Source organism: Anopheles coluzzii, chromosome 2, assembly GCF_943734685.1.
Source record: "Anopheles coluzzii chromosome 2, AcolN3, whole genome shotgun sequence".
NCBI lineage: Eukaryota > Metazoa > Arthropoda > Insecta > Diptera > Culicidae > Anopheles > Anopheles coluzzii.
This window is the reverse complement of record NC_064670.1, coordinates 90,591,998-90,616,466: the sequence shown is the minus strand read 5'-3', so window position 1 is coordinate 90,616,466 and position 24,469 is coordinate 90,591,998. Positions and strand designations below refer to the sequence as shown.

The window sequence follows — 24,469 nt, the reverse complement described above, 5'->3', positions numbered from 1 at the left end:
TGTGGTCGAACATACTTTTTCTCAAACAACCACTATTGAAAATGTGTTTCGTTGTGTGAAAAGCATTGTAGCTTGAGCCCTGTGACCTGTGGAGGCTGCAGAAAAGATGAATTCCACACTAGATTTGAACGTTAGACGGCGGTGTGACGTTGGTTTATGTTGCGTGTTAGCGGCGGGCATGTTTGTCAACGACCATACCATGTTGAAAACACCGGTTCTCGTCCGATCACCGAAGTTAAGCAACATCGGGCATGGCTAGTACTTAGGTGGGTGACCACTTGGGAAAACCATGTGTCGTTGGCATCTTCACCTTTTTGCTTTTCTCAGCCTCATCGGGGATGTGTTTGGTCGCATGGAATGTACACATCGTCCTTGTGGTCATCCCAGTACGCTGTGAAAAAGTTCCTTTTGGATGAATTCTTTCCTTCTTCTAACGCTTCCCTCGAAGGGCGATGTTGTTCTATTTATAGCCCTTTGTAGCATATGTTGGAGAGGGGGAACTGTGGTCGAACATACTTTTTCTCAAACAACCACTCATGAAGATGCAATTTATTGTGTGAAAAGCACTGTAGCTTGAGCCCTGTGACCTGTGGAGGCTGCAGAAAAGATGAATTCCACATTAGATTTGAACGTTAGACGGCGGTGTGACGTTGGTTTATGTTGCGTGTTAGCGGCGGGCATGTTTGTCAACGACCATACCATGTTGAAAACACCGGTTCTCGTCCGATCACCGAAGTTAAGCAACATCGGGCATGGCTAGTACTTAGGTGGGTGACCACTTGGGAAAACCATGTGTCGTTGGCATCTTCACCTTTTTGCTTTTCTCAGCCTCATCGGGGATGTGTTTGGTCGCATGGAATGTATCCATCCTCCTTGTGGTCATCCCAGTACGCTGTGAAAAAGTTCCTTTTGGATGAATTCTTACCTTCTTCTAACGCTTCCCTCGAAGGGCGATGTTGTTCTATTTATAGTCCTTGTTGGTGTTCGTAGCACATGTTGGAGTGGGGGTACTGTGGTCGAACATACTTTTTCTCAAGCAATCTCTATTGAAGATGTGTTTTATTGTGTGAAAACCATGGTAGCTTGTGCCCTGTGACCTGTGGAGGCTGCAGAAAAGATGAATTCCACACTAGATTTGAACGTTAGACGGCGGTGTGACGTTGGTTTATGTTGCGTGTTAGCGGCGGGCATGGTTGTCAACGACCATACCATGTTGAAAACACCGGTTCTCGTCCGATCACCGAAGTTAAGCAACATCGGGCATGGCTAGTACTTAGGTGGGTGACCACTTGGGAAAACCATGTGTCGTTGGCATCTTCACCTTTTTGCTTTTCTCAGCCTCATCGGGGATGTGTTTGGTCGCATGGAATGTATACATCGTCCTTGTGGTCATCCCAGTACGCTGTGAAAAAGTTCCTTTTGGATGAATTCTTTCCTTCTTCTAACGCTTCCCTCATATGGCGATGTTGTTCTATTTATAGCCCTTCGTAGCATATGTTGGAGTGGGGGAACTGTGGTCGAACATACTTTTTCTCAAACAACCACTATTGAAAATGTGTTTTATTGTGATAAAAGCACTGTAGCTTGAGCCCTGTGACTTGTGGAGACTGCAGAAAAGATGAATTCCACACTAGATTTGAACGTTAGACGGTGGTGTGACGTTGGTTTATGTTGCGTGTTAGCGGCGGGCATGGTTGTCAACGACCATACCATGTTGAAAACACCGGTTCTCGTCCGATCACCGAAGTTAAGCAACATCGGGCATGGCTAGTACTTAGGTGGGTGACCACTTGGGAAAACCATGTGTCGTTGGCATCTTCACCTTTTTGCTTTTCTCAGCCTCATCGGGGATGTGTTTGGTCGCATGGAAAGTATCCATCGTCCTTGTGGTCATCCCAGTACGCTGTGAAAAAGTTCCTTTTGGATGAATTCTTTCCTTCTTCTAACGCTTCGCTCGAAGGGCGATGTTGTTCTATTTATAGCCCTTCGTAGCATATGTTGGAGTGGGGGTACTGTGGTCGAACATACTTTTTCTCAAACAACCACTATTGAAAATGTGTTTTGTTGTGTGAAAATCATTGTAGCTTGAGCCCTGTGACCTGTGGAGGCTGCAGAAAAGATGAATTCCACACTAGATTTGAACGTTAGACGGCGGTGTGACGTTGGTTTATGTTGCGTGTTAGCGGCGGGCATGGTTGTCAACGACCATACCATGTTGAAAACACCGGTTCTCGTCCGATCACCGAAGTTAAGCAACATCGGGCATGGCTAGTACTTAGGTGGGTGACCACTTGGGAAAACCATGTGTCGTTGGCATCTTCACCTTTTTGCTTTTCTCAGCCTCATCGGGGATGTGTTTGGTCGCATGGAAAGTATCCATCGTCCTTGTGGTCATCCCAGTACGCTGTGAAAAAGTTCTTTTTGGATGAATTCTTTCCTTCTTCTAACGCTTCCCTCGAAGGGCGATGTTGTTCTATTTATAGCCCTTCGTAGCATATGTTGGAGAGGGGGAACTGTGGTCGAACATACTTTTTCTCAAACAACCACTATTGAAAATGTGTTTTGTTGTGTGAAAATCATTGTAGCTTGAGCCCTGTGACCTGTGGAGGCTGCAGAAAAGATGAATTCCACACTAGATTTGAACGTTAGACGGCGGTGTGACGTTGGTTTATGTTGCGTGTTAGCGGCGGGCATGGTTGTCAACGACCATACCATGTTGAAAACACCGGTTCTCGTCCGATCACCGAAGTTAAGCAACATCGGGCATGGCTAGTACTTAGGTGGGTGACCACTTGGGAAAACCATGTGTCGTTGGCATCTTCACCTTTTTGCTTTTCTCAGCCTCATCGGGGATGTGTTTGGTCGCATGGAAAGTATCCATCGTCCTTGTGGTCATCCCAGTAGGCTGTGAAAAAGTTCCTTTTGGATGAATTCTTTCCTTCTTCTAACGCTTCCCTCGAAGGGCGATGTTGTTCTATTTATAGCCCTTCGTAGCATATGTTGGAGAGGGGGAACTGTGGTCGAACATACTTTTTCTCAAACAACCACTATTGAAAATGTGTTTTAATGTGTGAAAAGCACTGTAGCTTGTGTCCTGTGACTTGTGGAGGCTGCAGAAAAGATGAATTCCACACTAGATTTGAACGTTAGACGGCGGTGTGACGTTGGTTTATGTTGCGTGTTAGCGGCGGGCATGGTTGTCAACGACCATACCATGTTGAAAACACCGGTTCTCGTCCGATCACCGAAGTTAAGCAACATCGGGCATGGCTAGTACTTAGGTGGGTGACCACTTGGGAAAACCATGTGTCGTTGCCATCTTCACCTTTTTGCTTTTCTCAGCCTCATCGGGGATGTGTTTGGTCGCATGGAATGTATCCATCGTCCTTGTGGTCATCCCAGTACGCTGTGAAAAAGTTCCTTTTGGATGAATTCTTTCCTTCTTCTAACGCTTCGCTCGAAGGGCGATGTTGTTCTATTTATAGCCCTTCGTAGCATATGTTGGAGTGGGGGTACTGTGGTCGAACATACTTTTTCTCAAACAACCACTATTGAAAATGTGTTTTGTTGTGTGAAAATCATTGTAGCTTGAGCCCTGTGACCTGTGGAGGCTGCAGAAAAGATGAATTCCACACTAGATTTGAACGTTAGACGGCGGTGTGACGTTGGTTTATGTTGCGTGTTAGCGGCGGGCATGGTTGTCAACGACCATACCATGTTGAAAACACCGGTTCTCGTCCGATCACCGAAGTTAAGCAACATCGGGCATGGCTAGTACTTAGGTGGGTGACCACTTGGGAAAACCATGTGTCGTTGGCATCTTCACCTTTTTGCTTTTCTCAGCCTCATCGGGGATGTGTTTGGTCGCATGGAAAGTATCCATCGTCCTTGTGGTCATCCCAGTACGCTGTGAAAAAGTTCTTTTTGGATGAATTCTTTCCTTCTTCTAACGCTTCCCTCGAAGGGCGATGTTGTTCTATTTATAGCCCTTCGTAGCATATGTTGGAGAGGGGGAACTGTGGTCGAACATACTTTTTCTCAAACAACCACTATTGAAAATGTGTTTTGTTGTGTGAAAATCATTGTAGCTTGAGCCCTGTGACCTGTGGAGGCTGCAGAAAAGATGAATTCCACACTAGATTTGAACGTTAGACGGCGGTGTGACGTTGGTTTATGTTGCGTGTTAGCGGCGGGCATGGTTGTCAACGACCATACCATGTTGAAAACACCGGTTCTCGTCCGATCACCGAAGTTAAGCAACATCGGGCATGGCTAGTACTTAGGTGGGTGACCACTTGGGAAAACCATGTGTCGTTGGCATCTTCACCTTTTTGCTTTTCTCAGCCTCATCGGGGATGTGTTTGGTCGCATGGAAAGTATCCATCGTCCTTGTGGTCATCCCAGTAGGCTGTGAAAAAGTTCCTTTTGGATGAATTCTTTCCTTCTTCTAACGCTTCCCTCGAAGGGCGATGTTGTTCTATTTATAGCCCTTCGTAGCATATGTTGGAGAGGGGGAACTGTGGTCGAACATACTTTTTCTCAAACAACCACTATTGAAAATGTGTTTTAATGTGTGAAAAGCACTGTAGCTTGTGTCCTGTGACTTGTGGAGGCTGCAGAAAAGATGAATTCCACACTAGATTTGAACGTTAGACGGCGGTGTGACGTTGGTTTATGTTGCGTGTTAGCGGCGGGCATGGTTGTCAACGACCATACCATGTTGAAAACACCGGTTCTCGTCCGATCACCGAAGTTAAGCAACATCGGGCATGGCTAGTACTTAGGTGGGTGACCACTTGGGAAAACCATGTGTCGTTGGCATCTTCACCTTTTTGCTTTTCTCAGCCTCATCGGGGATGTGTTTGGTCGCATGGAATGTATCCATCGTCCTTGTGGTCACCCCAGGACGCTGTGAAAAAGTTCCTTTTGGATGAATTGTTCCCCTTCTAACGCTTCCCTCGAAGGGCGATGTTGTTCTATTTATAGCCCTTCGTCGCATATGTTGGAGTGGGGGAACTGTGGTCGAACATACTTTTTCTCAAACAACCACTATTGAAAATGTGTTTCGTTGTGTGAAAAGCATTGTAGCTTGAGCCCTGTGACCTGTGGAGGCTGCAGAAAAGATGAATTCCACACTAGATTTGAACGTTAGACGGCGGTGTGACGTTGGTTTATGTTGCGTGTTAGCGGCGGGCATGTTTGTCAACGACCATACCATGTTGAAAACACCGGTTCTCGTCCGATCACCGAAGTTAAGCAACATCGGGCATGGCTAGTACTTAGGTGGGTGACCACTTGGGAAAACCATGTGTCGTTGGCATCTTCACCTTTTTGCTTTTCTCAGCCTCATCGGGGATGTGTTTGGTCGCATGGAATGTATCCATCGTCCTTGTGGTCACCCCAGGACGCTGTGAAAAAGTTCCTTTTGGATGAATTGTTCCCCTTCTAACGCTTCCCTCGAAGGGCGATGTTGTTCTATTTATAGCCCTTCGTCGCATATGTTGGAGTGGGGGAACTGTGGTCGAACATACTTTTTCTCAAACAACCACTCTTGAAGATGCAATTTATTGTGTGAAAAGCACTGTAGCTTGAGCCCTGTGACCTGTGGAGGCTGCAGAAAAGATGAATTCCACATTAGATTTGAACGTTAGACGGCGGTGTGACGTTGGTTTATGTTGCGTGTTAGCGGCGGGCATGGTTGTCAACGACCATACCATGTTGAAAACACCGGTTCTCGTCCGATCACCGAAGTTAAGCAACATCGGGCATGGCTAGTACTTAGGTGGGTGACCACTTGGGAAAACCATGTGTCGTTGGCATCTTCACCTTTTTGCTTTTCTCAGCCTCATCGGGGATGTGTTTGGTGGCAAGGAATGTATCCATCGTCCTTGTGGTCACCCCAGGACGCTGTGAAAAAGTTCCTTTTGGATGAATTGTTCCCCTTCTAACGCTTCCCTCGAAGGGCGATGTTGTTCTATTTATAGCCCTTCGTAGCATATGTTGGAGTGGGGGAACTGTGGTCGAACATACTTTTTCTCAAACAACCACTATTGAAAATGTGTTTCGTTGTGTGAAAAGCATTGTAGCTTGAGCCCTGTGACCTGTGGAGGCTGCAGAAAAGATGAATTCCACACTAGATTTGAACGTTAGACGGCGGTGTGACGTTGGTTTATGTTGCGTGTTAGCGGCGGGCATGTTTGTCAACGACCATACCATGTTGAAAACACCGGTTCTCGTCCGATCACCGAAGTTAAGCAACATCGGGCATGGCTAGTACTTAGGTGGGTGACCACTTGGGAAAACCATGTGTCGTTGGCATCTTCACCTTTTTGCTTTTCTCAGCCTCATCGGGGATGTGTTTGGTCGCATGGAATGTACACATCGTCCTTGTGGTCATCCCAGTACGCTGTGAAAAAGTTCCTTTTGGATGAATTCTTTCCTTCTTCTAACGCTTCCCTCGAAGGACGATGTTGTTCTATTTATAGCCCTTCGTCGCATATGTTGGAGTGGGGGAACTGTGGTCGAACATACTTTTTCTCAAACAACCACTCTTGAAGATGCAATTTATTGTGTGAAAAGCACTGTAGCTTGAGCCCTGTGACCTGTGGAGGCTGCAGAAAAGATGAATTCCACATTAGATTTGAACGTTAGACGGCGGTGTGACGTTGGTTTATGTTGCGTGTTAGCGGCGGGCATGTTTGTCAACGACCATACCATGTTGAAAACACCGGTTCTCGTCCGATCACCGAAGTTAAGCAACATCGGGCATGGCTAGTACTTAGGTGGGTGACCACTTGGGAAAACCATGTGTCGTTGGCATCTTCACCTTTTTGCTTTTCTCAGCCTCATCGGGGATGTGTTTGGTCGCATGGAATGTATCCATCGTCCTTGTGGTCATCCCAGTATGCTGTGAAAAAGTTCCTTTTGGATGAATTCTTTCCTTCTTCTACCGCTGTCCTCAAAGAGCGATGTTGTTCTATTTATAGCCTTTCGTAGCATATGTTGGAGTGGGGGAACTGTGGTCGAACATACTTTTTCTCAAACAACCACTATTGAAAATGTGTTTTGTTGTGTGAAAAGCATTGTAGCTTGAGCCCTGTGACCTGTGGAGGCTGCAGAAAAGATGAATTCCACACTAGATTTGAACGTTAGACGGCGGTGTGACGTTGGTTTATGTTGCGTGTTAGCGGCGGGCATGGTTGTCAACGACCATACCATGTTGAAAACACCGGTTCTCGTCCGATCACCGAAGTTAAGCAACATCGGGCATGGCTAGTACTTAGGTGGGTGACCACTTGGGAAAACCATGTGTCGTTGGCATCTTCACCTTTTTGCTTTTCTCAGCCTCATCGGGGATGTGTTTGGTCGCATGGAATGTATCCATCGTCCTTGTGGTCATCCCAGTACGCTGTGAAAAAGTTCCTTTTGGATGAATTGTTCCTCTTCTAACGCGTTCCTCAAAAGGCGATGTTGTTCTATTTATAGCCCTTTGTAGCATATGTTGGAGTGGGGGAACTGTGGTCGAACATACTTTTTCTCAAACAACCACTATTGAAAATGTGTTTTGTTGTGTGAAAATCATTTTAACTTGTGCTCTGTGACTTGTGGAGGCTGCAGAAAAGATGAATTCCACACTAGATTTGAACGTTAGACGGCGGTGTGACGTTGGTTTATGTTGCGTGTTAGCGGCGGGCATGGTTGTCAACGACCATACCATGTTGAAAACACCGGTTCTCGTCCGATCACCGAAGTTAAGCAACATCGGGCATGGCTAGTACTTAGGTGGGTGACCACTTGGGAAAACCATGTGTCGTTGGCATCTTCACCTTTTTGCTTTTCTCAGCCTCATCGGGGATGTGTTTGGTCGCATGGAATGTATCCATCGTCCTTGTGGTCATCCCAGTACGCTGTGAAAAAGTTCCTTTTGGATGAATTCTTTCCTTCTTCTAACGCTTCCCTCGAAGGGCGATGTTGTTCTATTTATAGCCCTTTGTAGCATATGTTGGAGAGGGGGAACTGTGGTCGAACATACTTTTTCTCAAACAACCACTCATGAAGATGCAATTTATTGTGTGAAAACCATTGTAGCTTGAGCCCTGTGACCTGTGGAGGCTGCAGAAAAGATGAATTCCACACTAGATTTGAACGTTAGACGGCGGTGTGACGTTGGTTTATGTTGCTTGTTAGCGGCGGGCATGGTTGTCAACGACCATACCATGTTGAAAACACCGGTTCTCGTCCGATCACCGAAGTTAAGCAACATCGGGCATGGCTAGTACTTAGGTGGGTGACCACTTGGGAAAACCATGTGTCGTTGGCATCTTCACCTTTTTGCTTTTCTCAGCCTCATCGGGGATGTGTTTGGTCGCATGGAATGTATCCATCGTCCTTGTGGTCATCCCAGTACGCTGTGAAAAAGTTCCTTTAGGATGAATTCTTTCCTTCTTCTAACGCTTCCCTCGAAGGGCGATGTTGTTCTATTTATAGCCCTTCGTAGCATATGTTGGAGTGGGGGAACTGTGGTCGAACATACTTTTTCTCAAACAACCACTATTGAAAATGTGTTTTGTTGTGTGAAAACCATGGTAGCTTGTGTCCTGTGACTTGTGGAGACTGCAGAAAAGATGAATTCCACACTAGATTTGAACGTTAGACGGCGGTGTGACGTTGGTTTATGTTGCTTGTTAGCGGCGGGCATGGTTGTCAACGACCATACCATGTTGAAAACACCGGTTCTCGTCCGATCACCGAAGTTAAGCAACATCGGGCATGGCTAGTACTTAGGTGGGTGACCACTTGGGAAAACCATGTGTCGTTGGCATCTTCACCTTTTTGCTTTTCTCAGCCTCATCGGGGATGTGTTTGGTCGCATGGAATGTATCCATCGTCCTTGTGGTCATCCCAGTACGCTGTGAAAAAGTTCCTTTTGGAGGAATTCTTTCCTTCTTCTAACGCTTCCCTCGAAGGGCGATGTTGTTCTATTTATAGCCCTTCGTAGCTTATGTTGGAGTGGGGGAACTGTGGTTGAACATACTTTTTCTCAAACAACCACTCAAGAAGATGCAATTTATTGTGTGAAAACCATGGTAGCTTGTGTCCTGTGACTTGTGGAGACTGCAGAAAAGATGAATTCCACACTAGATTTGAACGTTAGACGGCGGTGTGAGGTTGGTTTATGTTGCGTGTTAGCGGCGGGCATGGTTGTCAACGACCATACCATGTTGAAAACACCGGTTCTCGTCCGATCACCGAAGTTAAGCAACATCGGGCATGGCTAGTACTTAGGTGGGTGACCACTTGGGAAAACCATGTGTCGTTGGCATCTTCACCTTTTTGCTTTTCTCAGCCACATCGGGGATGTGTTTGGTCGCTTGGAATGTACACATCGTCCTTGTGGTCATCCCAGTAGGCTGTGAAAAAGTTCCTTTTGGATGAATTCTTTCCTTCTTCTAACGCTTTCCTCGAAGGGCGATGTTGTTCTATTTATAGCGCTTCGTAGCTTATGTTGGAGTGGGGGAACTGTGGTCGAACATACTTTTTCTCAAACAACCACTATTGAAAATGTGTTTTATTGTGTGAAAAGCATTGTAGCTTGAGCCCTGTGACCTGTGGAGGCTGCAGAAAAGATGAATTCCACACTAGATTTGAACGTTAGACGGCGGTGTGACGTTCGTTTATGTTGCGTGTTAGCGGCGGGCATGGTTGTCAACGACCATACCATGTTGAAAACACCGGTTCTCGTCCGATCACCGAAGTTAAGCAACATCGGGCATGGCTAGTACTTAGGTGGGTGACCACTTGGGAAAACCATGTGTCGTTGGCATCTTCACCTTTTTGCTTTTCTCAGCCTCATCGGGGATGTGTTTGGTCGCATGGAATGTATCCATCGTCCTTGTGGTCATCCCAGTACGCTGTGAAAAAGTTCCTTTTGGAGGAATTCTTTCCTTCTTCTAACGCTTCCCTCGAAGGGCTATGTTGTTCTATTTATAGCCCTTCGTAGCATATGTTGGAGTGGGGGAACTGTGGTCGAACATACTTTTTCTCAAACAACCACTCATGAAGATGCAATTTATTGTGTAAAAAGCACTGTAGCTTGAGCCCTGTGACCTGTGGAGGCTGCAGAAAAGATGAATTCCACACTAGATTTGAACGTTAGACGGCGGTGTGACGTTGGTTTATGTTGCGTGTTAGCGGCGGGCATGGTTGTCAACGACCATACCATGTTGAAAACACCGGTTCTCGTCCGATCACCGAAGTTAAGCAACATCGGGCATGGCTAGTACTTAGGTGGGTGACCACTTGGGAAAACCATGTGTCGTTGGCATCTTCACCTTTTTGCTTTTCTCAGCCTCATCGGGGATGTGTTTGGTCGCATGGAATGTATCCATCGTCCTTGTGGTCATCCCAGTACGCTTTGAAAAAGTTCCTTTTGGATGAATTGTTCCTTCTTCTAATGCTTCCCTCGAAGGGCGATGTTGTTCTATTTATAGCCCTTCGCAGCACACGCTGTTTAATTGAATTGTATTGTTTTGTTGTTTTGGTGATGATTTGTTGATTTAGTACGTCAAAACACGCAGTGTTGTTACACACGGTTGCTCCTGCTCAAGAGAAGTAGTTGTGTTTTGAAATTTCAGCGAAAAACTTGATTTGCAAGGAATAATGCTTAGCAAAGTTCTTCTCTTGTTACCATTGAATGTTGTTTATGCTGTTCTATGTCCACAGTCGTCTCACAGTTCGGTTGTCATATCTGACTGAGGTTTATACAAGAGGTAAGATCTTGCAGTCAGTCAAATATTTTTCCTTTAAATTGTTTGACAACTGCCATCGTGTATCTTCCGACATCCTTTTTGTTTTCGTGTTTTCTCACCAGAACAATTTTTTTAAATCATTGGATGTCTCTTTCGCTTTGCACCGACAACGATTTCACACGATCTGTTTAGTTATCTCGGTTTGCTGTCACCGTGCGACTTCGAAACAAACTGACATTTGGTCTAGCAACCTTGCCCAACACCAGTCGTCGTTCATGCAAAATCAACCAGCAGCAAGGAAAAAAACTACACACACACAAGCAACAAGAGAAACTCCTCCGCACGCAAAAAACGCATCATTTGCACGCGGGGAGGTGAAATAACAGCCTAATAGCCCCCGCACACAGTTGGTGTTGGTCCAGCGGTCACTTATTACAACCGCGTGTGCTGCCGATTGCATTTTTGGTCTGCTGGCGCAGAATAAAACATTGAACCTAGAAGGTGTTCTCGCGTGTACCCCTGTGTGCGTGTGTGAGTGTGGACAGAAAAAGTGTTTTGATGTGTTTTTGTTTTCGCTACACTATTCATCCGCGAGCAGCAGCAGCAGCAGCAGCTCCTGCATACGGCAAGAGTACGTGGAACATCCGTGCAAGGCGAACGCGTGCCAAGAGTAGCCAGTAGCAACAACAGCAACAGCAGCAACAGCACCTTTCGACCGTCTCCTCCTGCTGATAGGTATGTCAAATGGGGGGTCTCTCTCGTGTAATTCATATACGGCAGGAACGTGCGCTTTTAACAACACACAGACACACACACACACACGCTGTGTTTTGCGAGCGATGAAGGTGGGTGATAGCGCGTTGATGGGTTTTTTATTGGCCGATAGAAAACCGCCCACCACCGAGATCGGCCCCCAACACCCCTGAAGGAAACCGTCGCCGTGCCCCGTTTGGGTTGAGGTCAATGCGGAAAAGCACCAGCAGCGAAGGGTCCGTCACGGCCCCGTTGTGCCTTCCTTGCAGCCCCGTCTAAATTTAATGTTATGCGTGTGCTCCACCTGTGTGCCTGTGTGCATAGATGTGTGTGAGTGTCCAAGAAAGTGTGGAAATTGTGGTGTTTTTAAACCAAATTATTGATTATCTTCATGCAGCACACACACAGACACACACGCACACACAGAACAGTGACTGTGGTAAGCTCGGAAGCGTCTGCAGAAGGGGCAAAAAGGGCAGCACACAAAAAAGCAGCCAGAGAAGCTATGCCATGCTGTGCGAATTTGTGTGTCTCTGTGTCTGTGTGTGTGTTTGTGTGTTGGTGGGTTTTTTTTTGCGCGTGTCCTATCGCTGGCAAAGGAAGGGAACACGCGCAGTCGATGGTGGTGGTGGGCCAGGGCCGGACGGTACTGATGGGCATGAAGCCAGGGGAGTTTGACCTTATGGTAAATTGAAAGTTATAGTACCGTCCGTTTCGCTGGATTCGTTTTAGAGCCTGCTGCTGCTGCGACTGCTCCCCCTTTTCTTGTTGGCATTGTGCTCGATATGGCTCGATACGGGGTGGAAGGGGGGGGGGGGGGACGTTCACCACACAACTCTCTGCCAGAGCGACGGGCAAGACGACGACCGACCCGGCCACTGGCTGCGCTTCTCCTGGCAGAGAATTGCAGGAGTAGGCTGTGCTGCGGCTGCTGGCTCCACGGGTTGCTCCACGAATCCGCTGCTAAGATGGGGGCACTGCGACCCGTGCGTGCGTGCGATGTGTGTGTGTGTGTCTATCCACCCGTTCTTTTTTACGATGACGTCAGTCGAACGGGGTTCATCAAAGGCGGGGTGGGATCAGAGATTAATAGGGCCAACGAGGAGGAATGCGCATCACCCCACCCCCCAAAACCAAAAAGAAGCAAAACGCCAAAAACACCCATTCACCCATTCTCCAGCTCTACCAGCAGCACCCCGTCTCCTCTCCGTGAAGGGTGTGAAGGACACGATTGTGTGTGTGTGTGTGCATATGTGTGTGGTGAAATTGTTTATGAGATGGTTGTAATCTTGGCAGCGATCACGTTCCGTGTGTAACATCGAGCGGGTTATAGGGCGGCGATGATGGGGGCTGGTATTGGTGCGCATCAAGCCAACCAAACAACATCATCGGCCCCCGGTGTAATCATCCGGGCGAATTCGATGCCACCCCGGGTGGACAGGGGTCACACCATCATCCCTATACACACGCAACGTCAATGTTGTCGTCGCCGCCGCGTTTGCTAAACGTTCGCGCAGTCCGGTATAGATGCTTCGAACACGTGTTTTGGTGTCGGCCGTTGTAACCATAGAGTATTCAATTTTTCCCTCTTTTTTTTTTTTGGTTGCCCTGTACATATGAGAGTAAAAGTACGAAACGAAACGACAGTATTCCGGGCTGTGCTGGTAGGTGTGCTCCTCAATGTGTCGGAAGCAACCACAACAACGCATTGGAGAGTGTGTGTGTTTGTGCAATTGGATACATAAAAGGGGCCACAAGGACCTGTGTGCTTCTCCCGTTCTATCGCCCGATGACGGCCACCACTGCAACAGCACCACCAAATACGTGACCGATTAACCCAGGGGAGGAGGAGAGTGAGGAAGGGTGTAGATATGAAGGACGCGCGCTAAATAGTAATTGGGGTGGTGTGCTGTGGAAGGGAATGATGCCTATCAACCTGTTGATTTTATTTGTTGTCCAGTAATGGAGTAATGGGGGAAAGGGACACGGGATTTATTTCTTCCAGTGGCAGTTACGCTGCATACTACGGCCCAATACACAACTAATTTATTCATTATGGGTTTTCCTTCTTTCCTTCTCGTTGCAGCAATCGGGGCAGGCGCGAATACACGCAACAGCAGCAACAGCAGCAACAGCAACACAACGACACACCACGTAATCCGAGGCCAGTGACAATGTTGCGCCTGTTGCACTAAGAAAGGAACGAACAGTGTTGTGTGTGTGTGTGTGTCTGTGTGTCCATCTTCTCGTCTAACGACCAACGTCACTCTGTCCCGTGCTTTTGGTAGTAGAACCTACGTACCTACGTACACGTACATGTGCGCGCGTTTTGTATGTGTGTCCTCTGTGTTCTGTATGTGGTGTAGTGTATTGGGGTAGAGGAACAGCAGCGGGGTGGCGGGAAAAACAACACGCACATGAAGGCCCTACAAACTACTAGCAGCCGCCCCACGGTGTAGCCCGCCACACATACCACACCACGCACACATGTGCTGCTGCCTCCGTACGAGAGGGGCGAGATAAGCGTGCCGGCCGTTTGCATCATTTCTGTCCAGGTTTTACTGTTTTGTGTTGTTAAAACCGAATCGCCACAATCACTACAAGAGCGGCACTATCTCCCCGCATTTGCGAAGAAAGCAACACGAGGGGCAAAACCGTTCGGCACCGAGCGGGGACCATTCGACAGTGGACCTGTGTCCGTAACGGAAAGGAACAAAAAAAGAAGAAAACAATAGCTCGATGGTGCCGCGGCGCCGCATTTGCCACGATTCTCACCGTGCCGTCTGTAGTGTGTAGTGAGGAGTAGAGAGGAAAAGTACGGAAGAAGTGTCTGATAGTGTGTGTGTGTGCGTGTGCGTTCCTGGTTCCTGTAGAATCCCGGTAGTACGGACGATAGTAGTAGCCGTAGTGGTAAAACGGGGAGGCGGCCACAGAGACAAAGCTTATTGTGACTTGTGTGTTTCGGGAAGGACAGTCAGCCTGCCCGCCTGTCGCCTGTGAAGGACAACGTTACTGCACGGCGGCCCAGCACAGCGCGAAACGGATTGGCGCAGCGGAGTAAGAATTAAAAAGGCGGAGACGACAGAGGCGCCTATTATTCCACAAAAGGACGAGATCGAGAAGGGGAGGGAGAGTGAACAAACGCTGTGCCAAGCTTCAAAGGACTGTATTGTGTGGACGCCTGCGAGCAATAATAAGGCGGAAGGACGCGGCAGAATACAAAAGGAAGATTCGCTCTCTTATCTCTCTCTCTAACTGCCTCTCTCACTCTCTCTCTCTCTCACACACTCCCAAGGGGGAGGGCGCTACACCATGCCACTGTTTGGGAAGAAAGATTCGGGCAAAAAGATACGCAAGGACGTGAAGGATGGGTGCGACAAGCTGCCGAGCATCGACGACAAGTACGTCATCAAGGAGCTGCTCGGGACGGGCGCGTTCTCCGAGGTGCGGCTGTGCGAGCACCGGGAGACGGCCCAGCAGTACGCGGTCAAGATCATCGACAAGAAGGCGCTGAAGGGGAAGGAGGACTCGCTCGAGAACGAAATCCGCGTGCTGAAGCGGTTCAGTGCGCGGCGCAGCGACGGCAGCGGGGTGCAGACGGCGGCACCGCCAATCGGGGGGCCGCGCTTCGCCCATCCCAACATCGTGCAGCTGCTAGAAACGTTCGAGGACAAGTCGAAGGTGTACTTGATCATGGAGCTGGTGACCGGGGGCGAACTGTTCGACCGGATCGTCGAGAAGGGCTCGTACACCGAGCGGGACGCGTCGAACCTGATCCGGCAGGTGCTGGAAGCGGTCGACTACATGCACGAGCAGGGCGTCGTGCACCGGGACCTGAAGCCGGAGAATCTGCTCTACTACAGTGCGGCCGAGGACAGCAAAATCATGATCAGCGACTTCGGCCTGTCCAAGATGGAGGATTCGGGCTTCATGGCGACGGCGTGCGGTACGCCCGGGTACGTCGCGCCCGAGGTGCTCGCCCAGAAACCGTACGGCAAGGCGGTGGACGTGTGGAGCATAGGCGTCATCTCGTACATACTGCTGTGCGGCTACCCGCCGTTCTACGACGAGAACGATGCGAACCTGTTCGCGCAGATACTGAAGGGCGAGTTCGAGTTCGACTCGCCGTACTGGGACGAGATTAGCGACTCGGCGAAAGACTTCATACGCAACCTGATGTGCGTGAACGTGGAGCGGCGGTTCACGTGCAAGCAGGCGCTAGCGCACCCGTGGATCTCGGGCAACGCGGCCAGCAGCAAGAACATCCACGGTACCGTGTCCGAGCAGCTGAAGAAGAACTTTGCCAAGTCGCGCTGGAAGCAGGCGTACCACGCGGCCACCGTCATCCGGCAGATGCAGCGGATGGCGCTGAGCAGCGGCGGCAGCGGCACCGCGTACGGCCGCAGCTCCTCCCGGATAAGCAATGTGGCGGCGGATGGCACCTCGTCGGCGGCTGGTGGTGGTGGTGGTGCTGGCAACGAGACGAGTGGGGATGGACAAGCGGACACTGCTACTACTGCTGCGTCGGGCAGTAAGTAATAACTAGTTGGTTGGTTGGTCGTGTCAAAAAACAAACACAAACTCTACTTAGCTTAAATGGAAACACGACAAAAACACACACACGGTAGGAGAGGAGCGCACCTAGTAGTTTATAGGGAAAGGGCAAGAGAGGAGGGAACGTATGTGTGTGTGTGTGTGTGTCCGTGTGTGATGGCAGGCCTCTGTCCGCAGATATATCTGTTTGTTTCCGTTTCTGTTTGTAGTAGTAGCTGTACTTGATACTCTTTTTATGTTTGTTGTACGATGTTGTTAAAGTTCTCGTTTGTTCTCGTTCTAGCAGTGAAGCGTTTATACCTCTTTGTTTATAATGATAATTGTTTCCATTTTCTTTAATTTTATTTTGAAACCCAATAACCAATGTTTCTCGGACGATATCTCTTACGCTACTATTGTACTGGACGGTGCGAACTGAAAAATGATACTTAAGACACAAGACAGTGTAGGCAAGCTTAAACCACAGGCCAGGGAAAAGGTATAACAATGTTTAAACAGTCTGCAATCTGCAAACACTGCAAAAGCTCAACGGAGATATTTCTCATAACGGCTACGGCCAATTCCACCGACCGATTAAAGGGACACACTGGTACTGGTTTGGTACAACCAAAACATTCACCCGCCCCCGAAGAACATCCTACCGACGTTAACTGTAGACCACGAACCTAACGGGCAATGCGCAATGCGCGCGAGCTTTACCGAACATCACGTAACAGTTGCTCAAGTGATGAAGGTGAATATTAGCAGTGTATGTTTGCGCGATATATTTTGTTTAGGTTTTATCACAAACTATTATTTTTTTTGTTTCAAACTTTACCACATCACAGTGATAGCTAATTAATGTCGATTTCATAATCGTTAACCGCAGGAGCAGAAAATGGATGGTTTAAAAATTGCCAAATACGGCAACGCGTTCGTTCTGTACGATGTGTTCAACCGATAGGGGATCGTTTTAGAATGTCTTAAGTGCAATGATATTAACAATTTTAAAGCCACTGTCGCTTAGGTACTTATACTTAAACATGCACACCGGCGGGCATCGTGTTCTTATTGGAAAGTGAACAGCTTGTTGCGTGTGTTTAACGGAAACATTTAAACCATAATTCAAACTAGACCCACAAGCCGCCGTTGCGCGTTGTACTTCTCTTATTCCAACAATACTTAAACATTCTTCTTCGTTTGCTTGTAATGCATTTTTTGTTGGGGGCATTTTTTCACAATTTATTTACTGATTCGTTTCAGTACGCGTTTGCTAACACCTGTTTATTAGAATTCAAATCTGTGCGGAAAAGCGAGCGGTATGAGCTTAATCTAATAGACGATGGGCGAGGAAAGATACACGTACATGCTTTTTATAAACTCGTGTTGGAAGAACGTTTTTGCCCTGTTTGTGACATCGAATCCATTCCTTCTAATAATAAGTGCAGCCGTTTGTGCGACCCATTAACGGTAACGTGCAAAATGGGTTAAGCGTTGCTGTGTTAGCGTGTCCAGATATGAAGACGATCGAATCTCTGCCTGTTCAAAAAAAAAGCGTGTGTAATGTTGTGTTAGAAACCGTCCCCTAGCGCCAAGGCGCTAACTGGTTGCAATTACCGTATAATTTACAGCTTAATTTGTTGTGTTTTCCGTCTTGCAGCTTTTTGTTGTTTAGCAAATATTTCCTTTTCACAATGTGTGTACCTCACCAGTTGCTGGCGAACTTCGGAGTGACTTTTGGGGTCACAATTTGATAGCGTTGAATGTTGTTGCGTTGCTTGAAACAAGATTGTAGCGAGCTAAAGCACGCTGAAAACCGTGCCGAATAGCTGTGCGAAAACACGATCAACGATTGCATAAAATGACAAGCCTCTTTTAAAATAGTCTAGGTTAAAGTAAAGCAAACAAACAACACTTATCAATCAAACAACCAACCAACCAGCACCGGCAGTGCACGAGTCTTGTTTGGGGCGTACAGAGAGCAAAAGCAAGATATTAACCAATTAGAACACACACGGGTGTTTTAATCATTCCCTGCCTGTCGCTCTCGTGTTGTTATAGTTTTTTTTTAGACGTTTGTTCGTATTATTAATGACAAGCGATTTTACTGCTAGTGTAATGCACGATATTTTGAATCTCTCCAAACAACCAACTCTCCCTAACGTGTAAAGTGTGATCTTTGCTGGACGGGACAAACGATCGAGGCGGCGTCCCAACAAACCACTTAACGAACGAATCCATATCATGCACATGACGATAAACGCGATGAAATCTCTCTCCCCTTCCCGTACCTTGATCCACCTTTTTTACACCGATTCAGTTTGTGATCTTAAGTACTTTTTGCGTTAGTTTTTATTCTGTTGATAAGCAAACACGCATACTTTCCATCAACAACAACGATCTGATCGGCTAGCCTCTACCCTTAGTGGCTGAGGTGCAATATAACGCAGGTTAGCTGGCATTAGATGAAAGCAAAGGGATTTTTTGAAGCTCCCAATAATGTGTGGCTCGATTATGGGTCACGTTTGCGTTAGTTTGCGTTAGTTTATTTTCTTATTTCTTCTTGTTGTTACGAATGAATGAATCGCAATAGTTCTCGCGCACACGCCCCAAAACACGGTATGGTGTGCTTCTCCTAGTAGTTGTTAAAAGCGTAATGTACGAAGAATAAACAAACACAAACAAACGTTGTAAGGCTTAACCCGGCTTAGACCTTAAGTTAAACCGTCGGTCTAGAGTTGTTTGAGAACATTTGCGCGCGTGATAAACCACCAACCCTGGGAAAATCCCCATGGGAAAGGAAAAGATGAGGTAGCAGCAGGAAAATGTTTGGTAAACCGACAAAATCGACATCAAAAAAGGCATCATTGTTTAACATTTGAAAAAAAAGAAGATAAAAAACCGTAGCATCACGTTACCGGCCTGTTTGCAAATATTTTAAGTGTACGGGGTGGCGCAACACACGTACAAAATCGTTGCCGTACCAATGTTTGTGCAGTTGACGCCGGACCGAGGAAGAATGTTAACGCTGTGCACATACGGTGAACCATTATCCATAGGGCTTAACGCAGAGAAGCGTGTTAATAACATGCTTTTCAGTACATAGAATACGACAACAACATAAGAAAGGGGATGGAGAAAAACAAAAAAACTTGTCGATAAAACAAAATTAAAATTATCGCACTAAAGTAGATGGGTATTTAGTTTTGATTGGATTGATTTGATGTCGGACAAAACAAATCACTAGAATAGACAAAAAAGCATTAGCAAAAGCAACAAACAAACAAACACACAAAGCACACAACAATTCTAACGAGATTGTACTAAGAGAAGCAGCTGTAAAGCGAGACAGATCGCATTCGGATTAATTTAAAGCAATTTGAATCTGATTTGTACCAGCAACTTTTAACGCTTGAAGGCGAACGTGTATTGTAAAGTGTGCATGTGTGCATGTGTATGTGTGTGCGTGTGCGTGTATGTGTAATGTTATGAAGAATTCCTTTGTACAGTGCGTGTTAGCTCCTGGGTATGTGTGTGTGTGAGGTGAAAACAAACAAATAAAAAAAAAAACAAGAAAAAATCATTACATACAACAAAAGAAAAGAAAAGAAAAAAAAATATTTAAAAACAAAACGAAAGACTTAAAAAGGCGTAAAACGAGCGTAGGGCAGAGAATATAGAGCTTTTTTATATACAATTTTATGTTCCATTTCCCCTCCCCCCCATTGTAGTGCGCGATGGCGCAAAGAAATGTAAAGTGAAAGTAAAAATCAAAGGGAACGCTACTACTACTACTACTGCTACTACTGCTACTACTAACATTCCAATTCCAACGATTACTATAAAAAAGGCAACAAAGACTTTAAGGACACATGCAAACATAGATAGTAACTGTCCACTCTCAGTCTCTCTCGTCATTGTTTGTTTTTTTGTTTATCGTTTTCCTGTGTATTTCTCTGTTCTGCATTCCATTCATATCAAGCCAAGCGCTAGCTCTGTTCGGAACCATAATGTAATAGGGATATTTCCAAACGAGCGAATGTTAATCTCTGTCGTACTCTCCACATATATCCTGTTTCCGTGTGCGCTTTGGCACACGAGTGCAATTTAGTGCAATCATCCGGGCCCGCGGCCAGCGGAGCATTCAGTTCCTAGAGGCGGCATACATAAAACATGCTGACTTTAGTTTAGTGTACATGACCCGCCACTGTCTCGCTCTATCTCTCTCTCTCTCTCTCTCTCTTTTATGCGCAACTGTACCGCGTAAGCGACCACGTGGAGCTAACCCTCTTTACCGCATGCTCCCGCCGCCACACTTTCCCACGTGCAAACGCCGACTTTTCTCTGTGATCATCACTGCTGTCAGCCCTTTTGCTCGATGTGTGGGTTTAAAATTGGCTGATAACAGATTAAACACAAAAAAAAACAAATAAACAAACGAATCTGAACATACTTCTCTGTAAATGGGCAAAAGCTAAGCAACAAACACATACAAAACACTCACACACACAAACGGTACAAAATTGAACAAAAATTGCAAAACGAAAAAATAAAAAAATAAATCAACAAACATGCAAAGCAAGCAAATACAACAAATAGCAAGTTGATCGCTCTCTTTCTCTCTCTTTCTTTCATCTCTCTGTTGAAATCTCTATCTCTCTCGATGGTGTTCGCGGTCAGTTGCAATCGCAGTAGCAATGGGAAATGTGTTTTTTAGATTCGCGTCGCTAACTAGATTTAGTACGTTTTTTTTTCTTTTGCGCTGCACACGCATGTGGAGAACGGGCAAAACAAGCAAATCAAGAAACAAATAAAACAAACAAATAATTAATTAATAATAAACGATCCGTCGTCTTAAAAACACACGTCATCCATCGTCCAAAAACAAAAACAAAAAACAAGAAAATAAAAATAGAGGAAAACAGGCGATAGTAGTAGCAGTGTTGTTGTTGAGTTGTTAAATCTTGGATCATTGTTGTAAAATCAGAGACAACATTATCAATGCAAAAACAGTTTAAGAAAAGTTCTACAAGAAATAAAACACACACACACACAGACAGTTGTAAAGACAAAACGACAAACAAAGATAGATTGAGAGAGAGAGAGAGAGAGAGAGAGAGAGAGAGAGAGAGAGAGAGAGAGAAAAGCATGGAGAAACTGGCGGTGGTTTTTAAGTTGAACATGTTTTGAATTTAAAATAGTGAAAATGCAACCAAGGCAAACGCAAATGGCAAAACGTTGATGTTTAAAGAAAATAAAACCGGGGGTAGTATGTGTACCTTTGATTATTACCTTAAAAATATACATACATATTATATACATATATATATACATATACATATACATACATATACATGTGCGAATAACATATTTTTAAAAACCACACTCTTCCCTCACAGCAACACAGCAACCATCGTCGCACTGTGTGAGCGTTCTGTTTGTGTGTGTGAGTGTGTGGCCATAGACATACAGGGTTTTCGAGGATTATATAGACATGTTCAGCGAGTTGTAGATTCGTTCAGGCATATAATAGACTCTTTCAGCGAGATATAGAATTGTTCGGAAGTAGGTGTAGACATGGTCAACGATTCTGTAGAGCTGTCATTTGTTTTGTTTACACACTGTGCAGCAGGGTTCAATTTTTCGTTCTTAAAAGTCCTAAAAGTAGCTAATAATCATTCTCCAAACTGTTTAATACATAAATTAGTTGAAAAAAGCATATTTTTTCGAAAACCGTTTGTTTACCTTCTGATGAGAATGATCCAACTTGCAGTCCAAGGGGTACGAAAGTGACAGCTCTACAGTATAACCGAACATGTCTACACCTACTTCCGAACAATTCTATATCTCGCTGAAAGAGTCTATTATATGCCTGAACGAATCTACAACTCGCTGAACATGTCTATATAATCCTCGAAAACCCTGTATATTTGTAGCTTAAGCTGGCCGACCCGTTAGGCCTCCCAAACGCGCCCACGTGCAGCAGCTGCAGCTGCAACTGGCAGGGCGTGGACGGACGGGCAAGAACCGATTTGTGTTTTTATCTGGACACCTTTGTACTACCAAACCAGCTGGATAGATTGTTAGACTGTTGTTCCAAGTTGTGTTAGTTGGTGTTTATTTGGCCCTTGTTTTTGTGTTTTGTTGTTAAACAGCTACAGCAACAGCGTGAAGATAAAACAGCCCGCCCGTTGCATGAGAGTAGCGTAACGAAACGAAAGTAGTAGCTGCGACTTAGACAGCAGAGGAGAGGTTAAAGTGTAATAAAGGAGTAGCACGAACACGGAGAGAGTTGATGTTGGGTTTGGGGGTTGATCGTTGTTTTGGGATGGGGCAAGCAAGGGAGTGAGGGTGAGAGGTTTTAGGAAATTCAACTAATACAATAATTTTATTATGTGGTCTATGAATGTGATCTACTATATTTAAAAAAAAATGAGAAGAAGAAAAAAACAGAGAAAAAGTAACAGCAAAACAAAACCTAGTACTAAACTTAAGTAGGTGTTTAGTGGTTAAGAGCAGCGATTCAAACAGCGATAGAGCGACAAACACAGAAGAGAAAAAAACAACCGAGGAAGGTGAGAGAAAACAAATAGAACGAATAACAAATCAGAAATGTTGATGGAATGAAGAAAACAAAAAAGGATATTAAAAAAGAAAGTTATGTGGTAAGAACACACACATACACAGGTGGGTCATGTTGAAGAAAGAGATAAAAACGCATGCGAAAAAGAGGATAGAGTCCCCGTGTGAAGCAAAAAGGGTTGCTGCGCGTTAAAGCACAACACCACACCAAAACAGACAAACAATATATTCATCACAGACAGTGCGGAGCGGGATACCATCAACAGCAACCTAACTACTACTAGTACTACTACTACTACTATTACTAACACAACCACTACTACTACTACTTTGTCGTTTGTCGAGGGGAAAGAAGGGTTTTATTGCATTTCTTCACCCAACCCTGTAGCTAAAAACAAAAACAGTTGGGATAACGGAAGAAGTTGGTAATATGTTGGGTGTAGCAAAGAAGGGCGCGATATGCGCACGGAGACAAACGAGAGAAAACGCAAACGCAAGCAAAACAATAGCAAAAGAAAAGAGAGAAAAAACACAGAAAACTATCACACTACGCGTAAACTACTAAAACAAATGTGAAGCAAAATGGAAACAAAGCAAAAAACAAACAAACAAACAAACATATTAAATAATCTGGTTATACGAGAAAGAAGAGAGAAAGAGCGCGCAATGATGCAGCTTTGCTGAATAGCATTTAATAATCTCAATAAATTCGTTCATTGTGTAACTGAAAGCAGCTAAACAGCATATGGTAGCGCCTTTGTTTGTGTTTGTGTGTTTCCTTTACGAAAGATCTAAACTAAAACAAAATGAAACAAAATACGTACTTTTGGGGGTAAGTATGAGCAGAAAATTATTGCGACAAACGCAGCATAATAACAGCAAAACATCCACATGTCCACAATTAGAGGTGTGCTAAATGAACCAGAACCTTACGGTTCATTCAGTTCACGTGAAAAAAAAGATGAACCAGTTCACTAGAAAAGAACGCTACGGTTCTTTTTATACATCAAAATTTTAAAAAAAAAGGTAGCATGAGTGCAAACATTCATGATTATTTTGAAATAATGAACAGAAAATTCTTCCAACATTCGCCAATTTTAAGAAGAGATATAATGGTTGATTTTAAACTGCCTCAACTGACTCATCGATTCCGATTCCAGATCATTCCGGATAAGTTCGGACCTCTCCGGATCAGTCCGTATTGGTCTTGCTGAGTCTGAACGGATCCAGTAGAGTCCGGTCGAGTGCGGGCAAGTAGTTTAGATTGGCGGTGCAATTGCTAATTCCTAGCATCCTGACTATCCATTATCGAACTCTGGATGAGTGCGTTCCCTTTCAAGTTAAAATCAAAATTTAAATAGCCTTACTGCTTTATGTAAAGGGGAGGGCATATGGGAAATACAAAGAAAAAGGGGTTTTAAATCAGACCGAAATGGTAAATATTATTGCAAACAGAAAAAGAATGTTGTACAGAATCGTACATATTTGATGCCTTACTTGAGTGCACACATGCTTAAAGAACACAACTATTCGGTTCGGTTCGGTAGACGTCGGGAACGCGGTTTAGCAGACTCGCATCTAAACCCATCCGAACTCATCCGGACTGAACTGGACTAAGTCGGACTGATCCGCAGTGTTCCGGAGTCGAATCCGGTAATGATTCAAATTTTGCGCACTGGAGTCAGAGTTGATACACGACTCCACTCCGGGATTACCCATCAATAGATTAGACCAACGAATTAATCTGTAGTTCTACCGATATTCGATAGTGATAGTTCTGTTCTGTTCTGTGATTCGATAGTTCTATCGATATTCGAATAGTGTACCTTTTTTATTTATTTTTATAGAGACTT

The 24,469-nt window shown here is 45.5% G+C and overlaps 1 protein-coding gene and 21 non-coding genes across 23 annotated transcripts; all 22 read left to right on the top strand.

Annotated features, from left to right (window-relative positions):
- The first annotated feature begins 184 nt into the window (after positions 1-184).
- Positions 185-303, top strand: LOC120954187 (5S ribosomal RNA). Its single transcript, XR_005751566.1, has one exon. It is a non-coding gene; the product is annotated as a 5S ribosomal RNA (ribosomal RNA).
- A 382-nt stretch (positions 304-685) lies between these two features.
- On the top strand, positions 686-804 carry LOC120954175 (5S ribosomal RNA). The gene has a single exon (XR_005751555.1). It is a non-coding gene; the product is annotated as a 5S ribosomal RNA (ribosomal RNA).
- A 391-nt stretch (positions 805-1,195) lies between these two features.
- LOC120954280 (5S ribosomal RNA) lies at positions 1,196-1,314 on the top strand. Its single transcript, XR_005751655.2, has one exon. It is a non-coding gene; the product is annotated as a 5S ribosomal RNA (ribosomal RNA).
- Positions 1,315-1,696: 382 nt separating this feature from the next.
- Positions 1,697-1,815, top strand: LOC120954290 (5S ribosomal RNA). The gene has a single exon (XR_007452360.1). It is a non-coding gene; the product is annotated as a 5S ribosomal RNA (ribosomal RNA).
- A 382-nt stretch (positions 1,816-2,197) lies between these two features.
- Positions 2,198-2,316, top strand: LOC120954163 (5S ribosomal RNA). The gene has a single exon (XR_005751543.1). It is a non-coding gene; the product is annotated as a 5S ribosomal RNA (ribosomal RNA).
- Positions 2,317-2,698: 382 nt separating this feature from the next.
- LOC120954265 (5S ribosomal RNA) lies at positions 2,699-2,817 on the top strand. Its single transcript, XR_005751640.2, has one exon. It is a non-coding gene; the product is annotated as a 5S ribosomal RNA (ribosomal RNA).
- Positions 2,818-3,199: 382 nt separating this feature from the next.
- LOC120954264 (5S ribosomal RNA) lies at positions 3,200-3,318 on the top strand. The gene has a single exon (XR_005751639.2). It is a non-coding gene; the product is annotated as a 5S ribosomal RNA (ribosomal RNA).
- A 382-nt stretch (positions 3,319-3,700) lies between these two features.
- LOC120954152 (5S ribosomal RNA) lies at positions 3,701-3,819 on the top strand. Its single transcript, XR_005751532.1, has one exon. It is a non-coding gene; the product is annotated as a 5S ribosomal RNA (ribosomal RNA).
- Positions 3,820-4,201: 382 nt separating this feature from the next.
- On the top strand, positions 4,202-4,320 carry LOC120954141 (5S ribosomal RNA). The gene has a single exon (XR_005751521.1). It is a non-coding gene; the product is annotated as a 5S ribosomal RNA (ribosomal RNA).
- A 382-nt stretch (positions 4,321-4,702) lies between these two features.
- LOC120954261 (5S ribosomal RNA) lies at positions 4,703-4,821 on the top strand. Its single transcript, XR_005751636.2, has one exon. It is a non-coding gene; the product is annotated as a 5S ribosomal RNA (ribosomal RNA).
- A 380-nt stretch (positions 4,822-5,201) lies between these two features.
- Positions 5,202-5,320, top strand: LOC120954260 (5S ribosomal RNA). Its single transcript, XR_005751635.2, has one exon. It is a non-coding gene; the product is annotated as a 5S ribosomal RNA (ribosomal RNA).
- A 380-nt stretch (positions 5,321-5,700) lies between these two features.
- On the top strand, positions 5,701-5,819 carry LOC120954129 (5S ribosomal RNA). Its single transcript, XR_005751510.1, has one exon. It is a non-coding gene; the product is annotated as a 5S ribosomal RNA (ribosomal RNA).
- Positions 5,820-6,199: 380 nt separating this feature from the next.
- Positions 6,200-6,318, top strand: LOC120954118 (5S ribosomal RNA). The gene has a single exon (XR_005751499.1). It is a non-coding gene; the product is annotated as a 5S ribosomal RNA (ribosomal RNA).
- A 382-nt stretch (positions 6,319-6,700) lies between these two features.
- On the top strand, positions 6,701-6,819 carry LOC120954106 (5S ribosomal RNA). Its single transcript, XR_005751487.1, has one exon. It is a non-coding gene; the product is annotated as a 5S ribosomal RNA (ribosomal RNA).
- A 382-nt stretch (positions 6,820-7,201) lies between these two features.
- On the top strand, positions 7,202-7,320 carry LOC120954094 (5S ribosomal RNA). Its single transcript, XR_005751474.1, has one exon. It is a non-coding gene; the product is annotated as a 5S ribosomal RNA (ribosomal RNA).
- Positions 7,321-7,700: 380 nt separating this feature from the next.
- Positions 7,701-7,819, top strand: LOC120954083 (5S ribosomal RNA). The gene has a single exon (XR_005751463.1). It is a non-coding gene; the product is annotated as a 5S ribosomal RNA (ribosomal RNA).
- A 382-nt stretch (positions 7,820-8,201) lies between these two features.
- On the top strand, positions 8,202-8,320 carry LOC120954071 (5S ribosomal RNA). Its single transcript, XR_005751452.1, has one exon. It is a non-coding gene; the product is annotated as a 5S ribosomal RNA (ribosomal RNA).
- A 382-nt stretch (positions 8,321-8,702) lies between these two features.
- On the top strand, positions 8,703-8,821 carry LOC120954059 (5S ribosomal RNA). The gene has a single exon (XR_005751441.1). It is a non-coding gene; the product is annotated as a 5S ribosomal RNA (ribosomal RNA).
- A 382-nt stretch (positions 8,822-9,203) lies between these two features.
- Positions 9,204-9,322, top strand: LOC120954328 (5S ribosomal RNA). Its single transcript, XR_005751700.1, has one exon. It is a non-coding gene; the product is annotated as a 5S ribosomal RNA (ribosomal RNA).
- A 382-nt stretch (positions 9,323-9,704) lies between these two features.
- On the top strand, positions 9,705-9,823 carry LOC120954317 (5S ribosomal RNA). Its single transcript, XR_005751689.1, has one exon. It is a non-coding gene; the product is annotated as a 5S ribosomal RNA (ribosomal RNA).
- A 382-nt stretch (positions 9,824-10,205) lies between these two features.
- On the top strand, positions 10,206-10,324 carry LOC120954285 (5S ribosomal RNA). The gene has a single exon (XR_005751660.1). It is a non-coding gene; the product is annotated as a 5S ribosomal RNA (ribosomal RNA).
- Positions 10,325-11,025: 701 nt separating this feature from the next.
- Positions 11,026-23,372, top strand: LOC120952575 (calcium/calmodulin-dependent protein kinase type 1). 2 transcript variants are annotated; one of them, XM_040371969.2, is made up of 2 exons: positions 11,026-11,483; positions 13,588-23,372. In XM_040371969.2, the coding sequence occupies exon 2, from the start codon at positions 14,814-14,816 to the stop codon at positions 16,038-16,040; it is 1,227 nt and encodes a 408-aa protein (XP_040227903.1). In that variant the 5' UTR covers positions 11,026-11,483; positions 13,588-14,813; the 3' UTR covers positions 16,041-23,372. The 2 variants fall into 2 exon arrangements, with proteins under 2 accessions (XP_040227903.1, XP_040227905.1); XM_040371971.2 differs by lacking the exon at positions 11,026-11,483 and adding an exon at positions 12,331-13,072.
- The last annotated feature ends 1,097 nt before the right edge of the window (positions 23,373-24,469 follow it).

Excerpts from the sequence above, each read along its gene's own strand:
- LOC120952575 (XM_040371969.2), top strand. The coding sequence starts at position 14,814 with ATGCCACTGTTTGGGAAGAAAGATTCGGGCAAAAAGATACGCAAGGAC.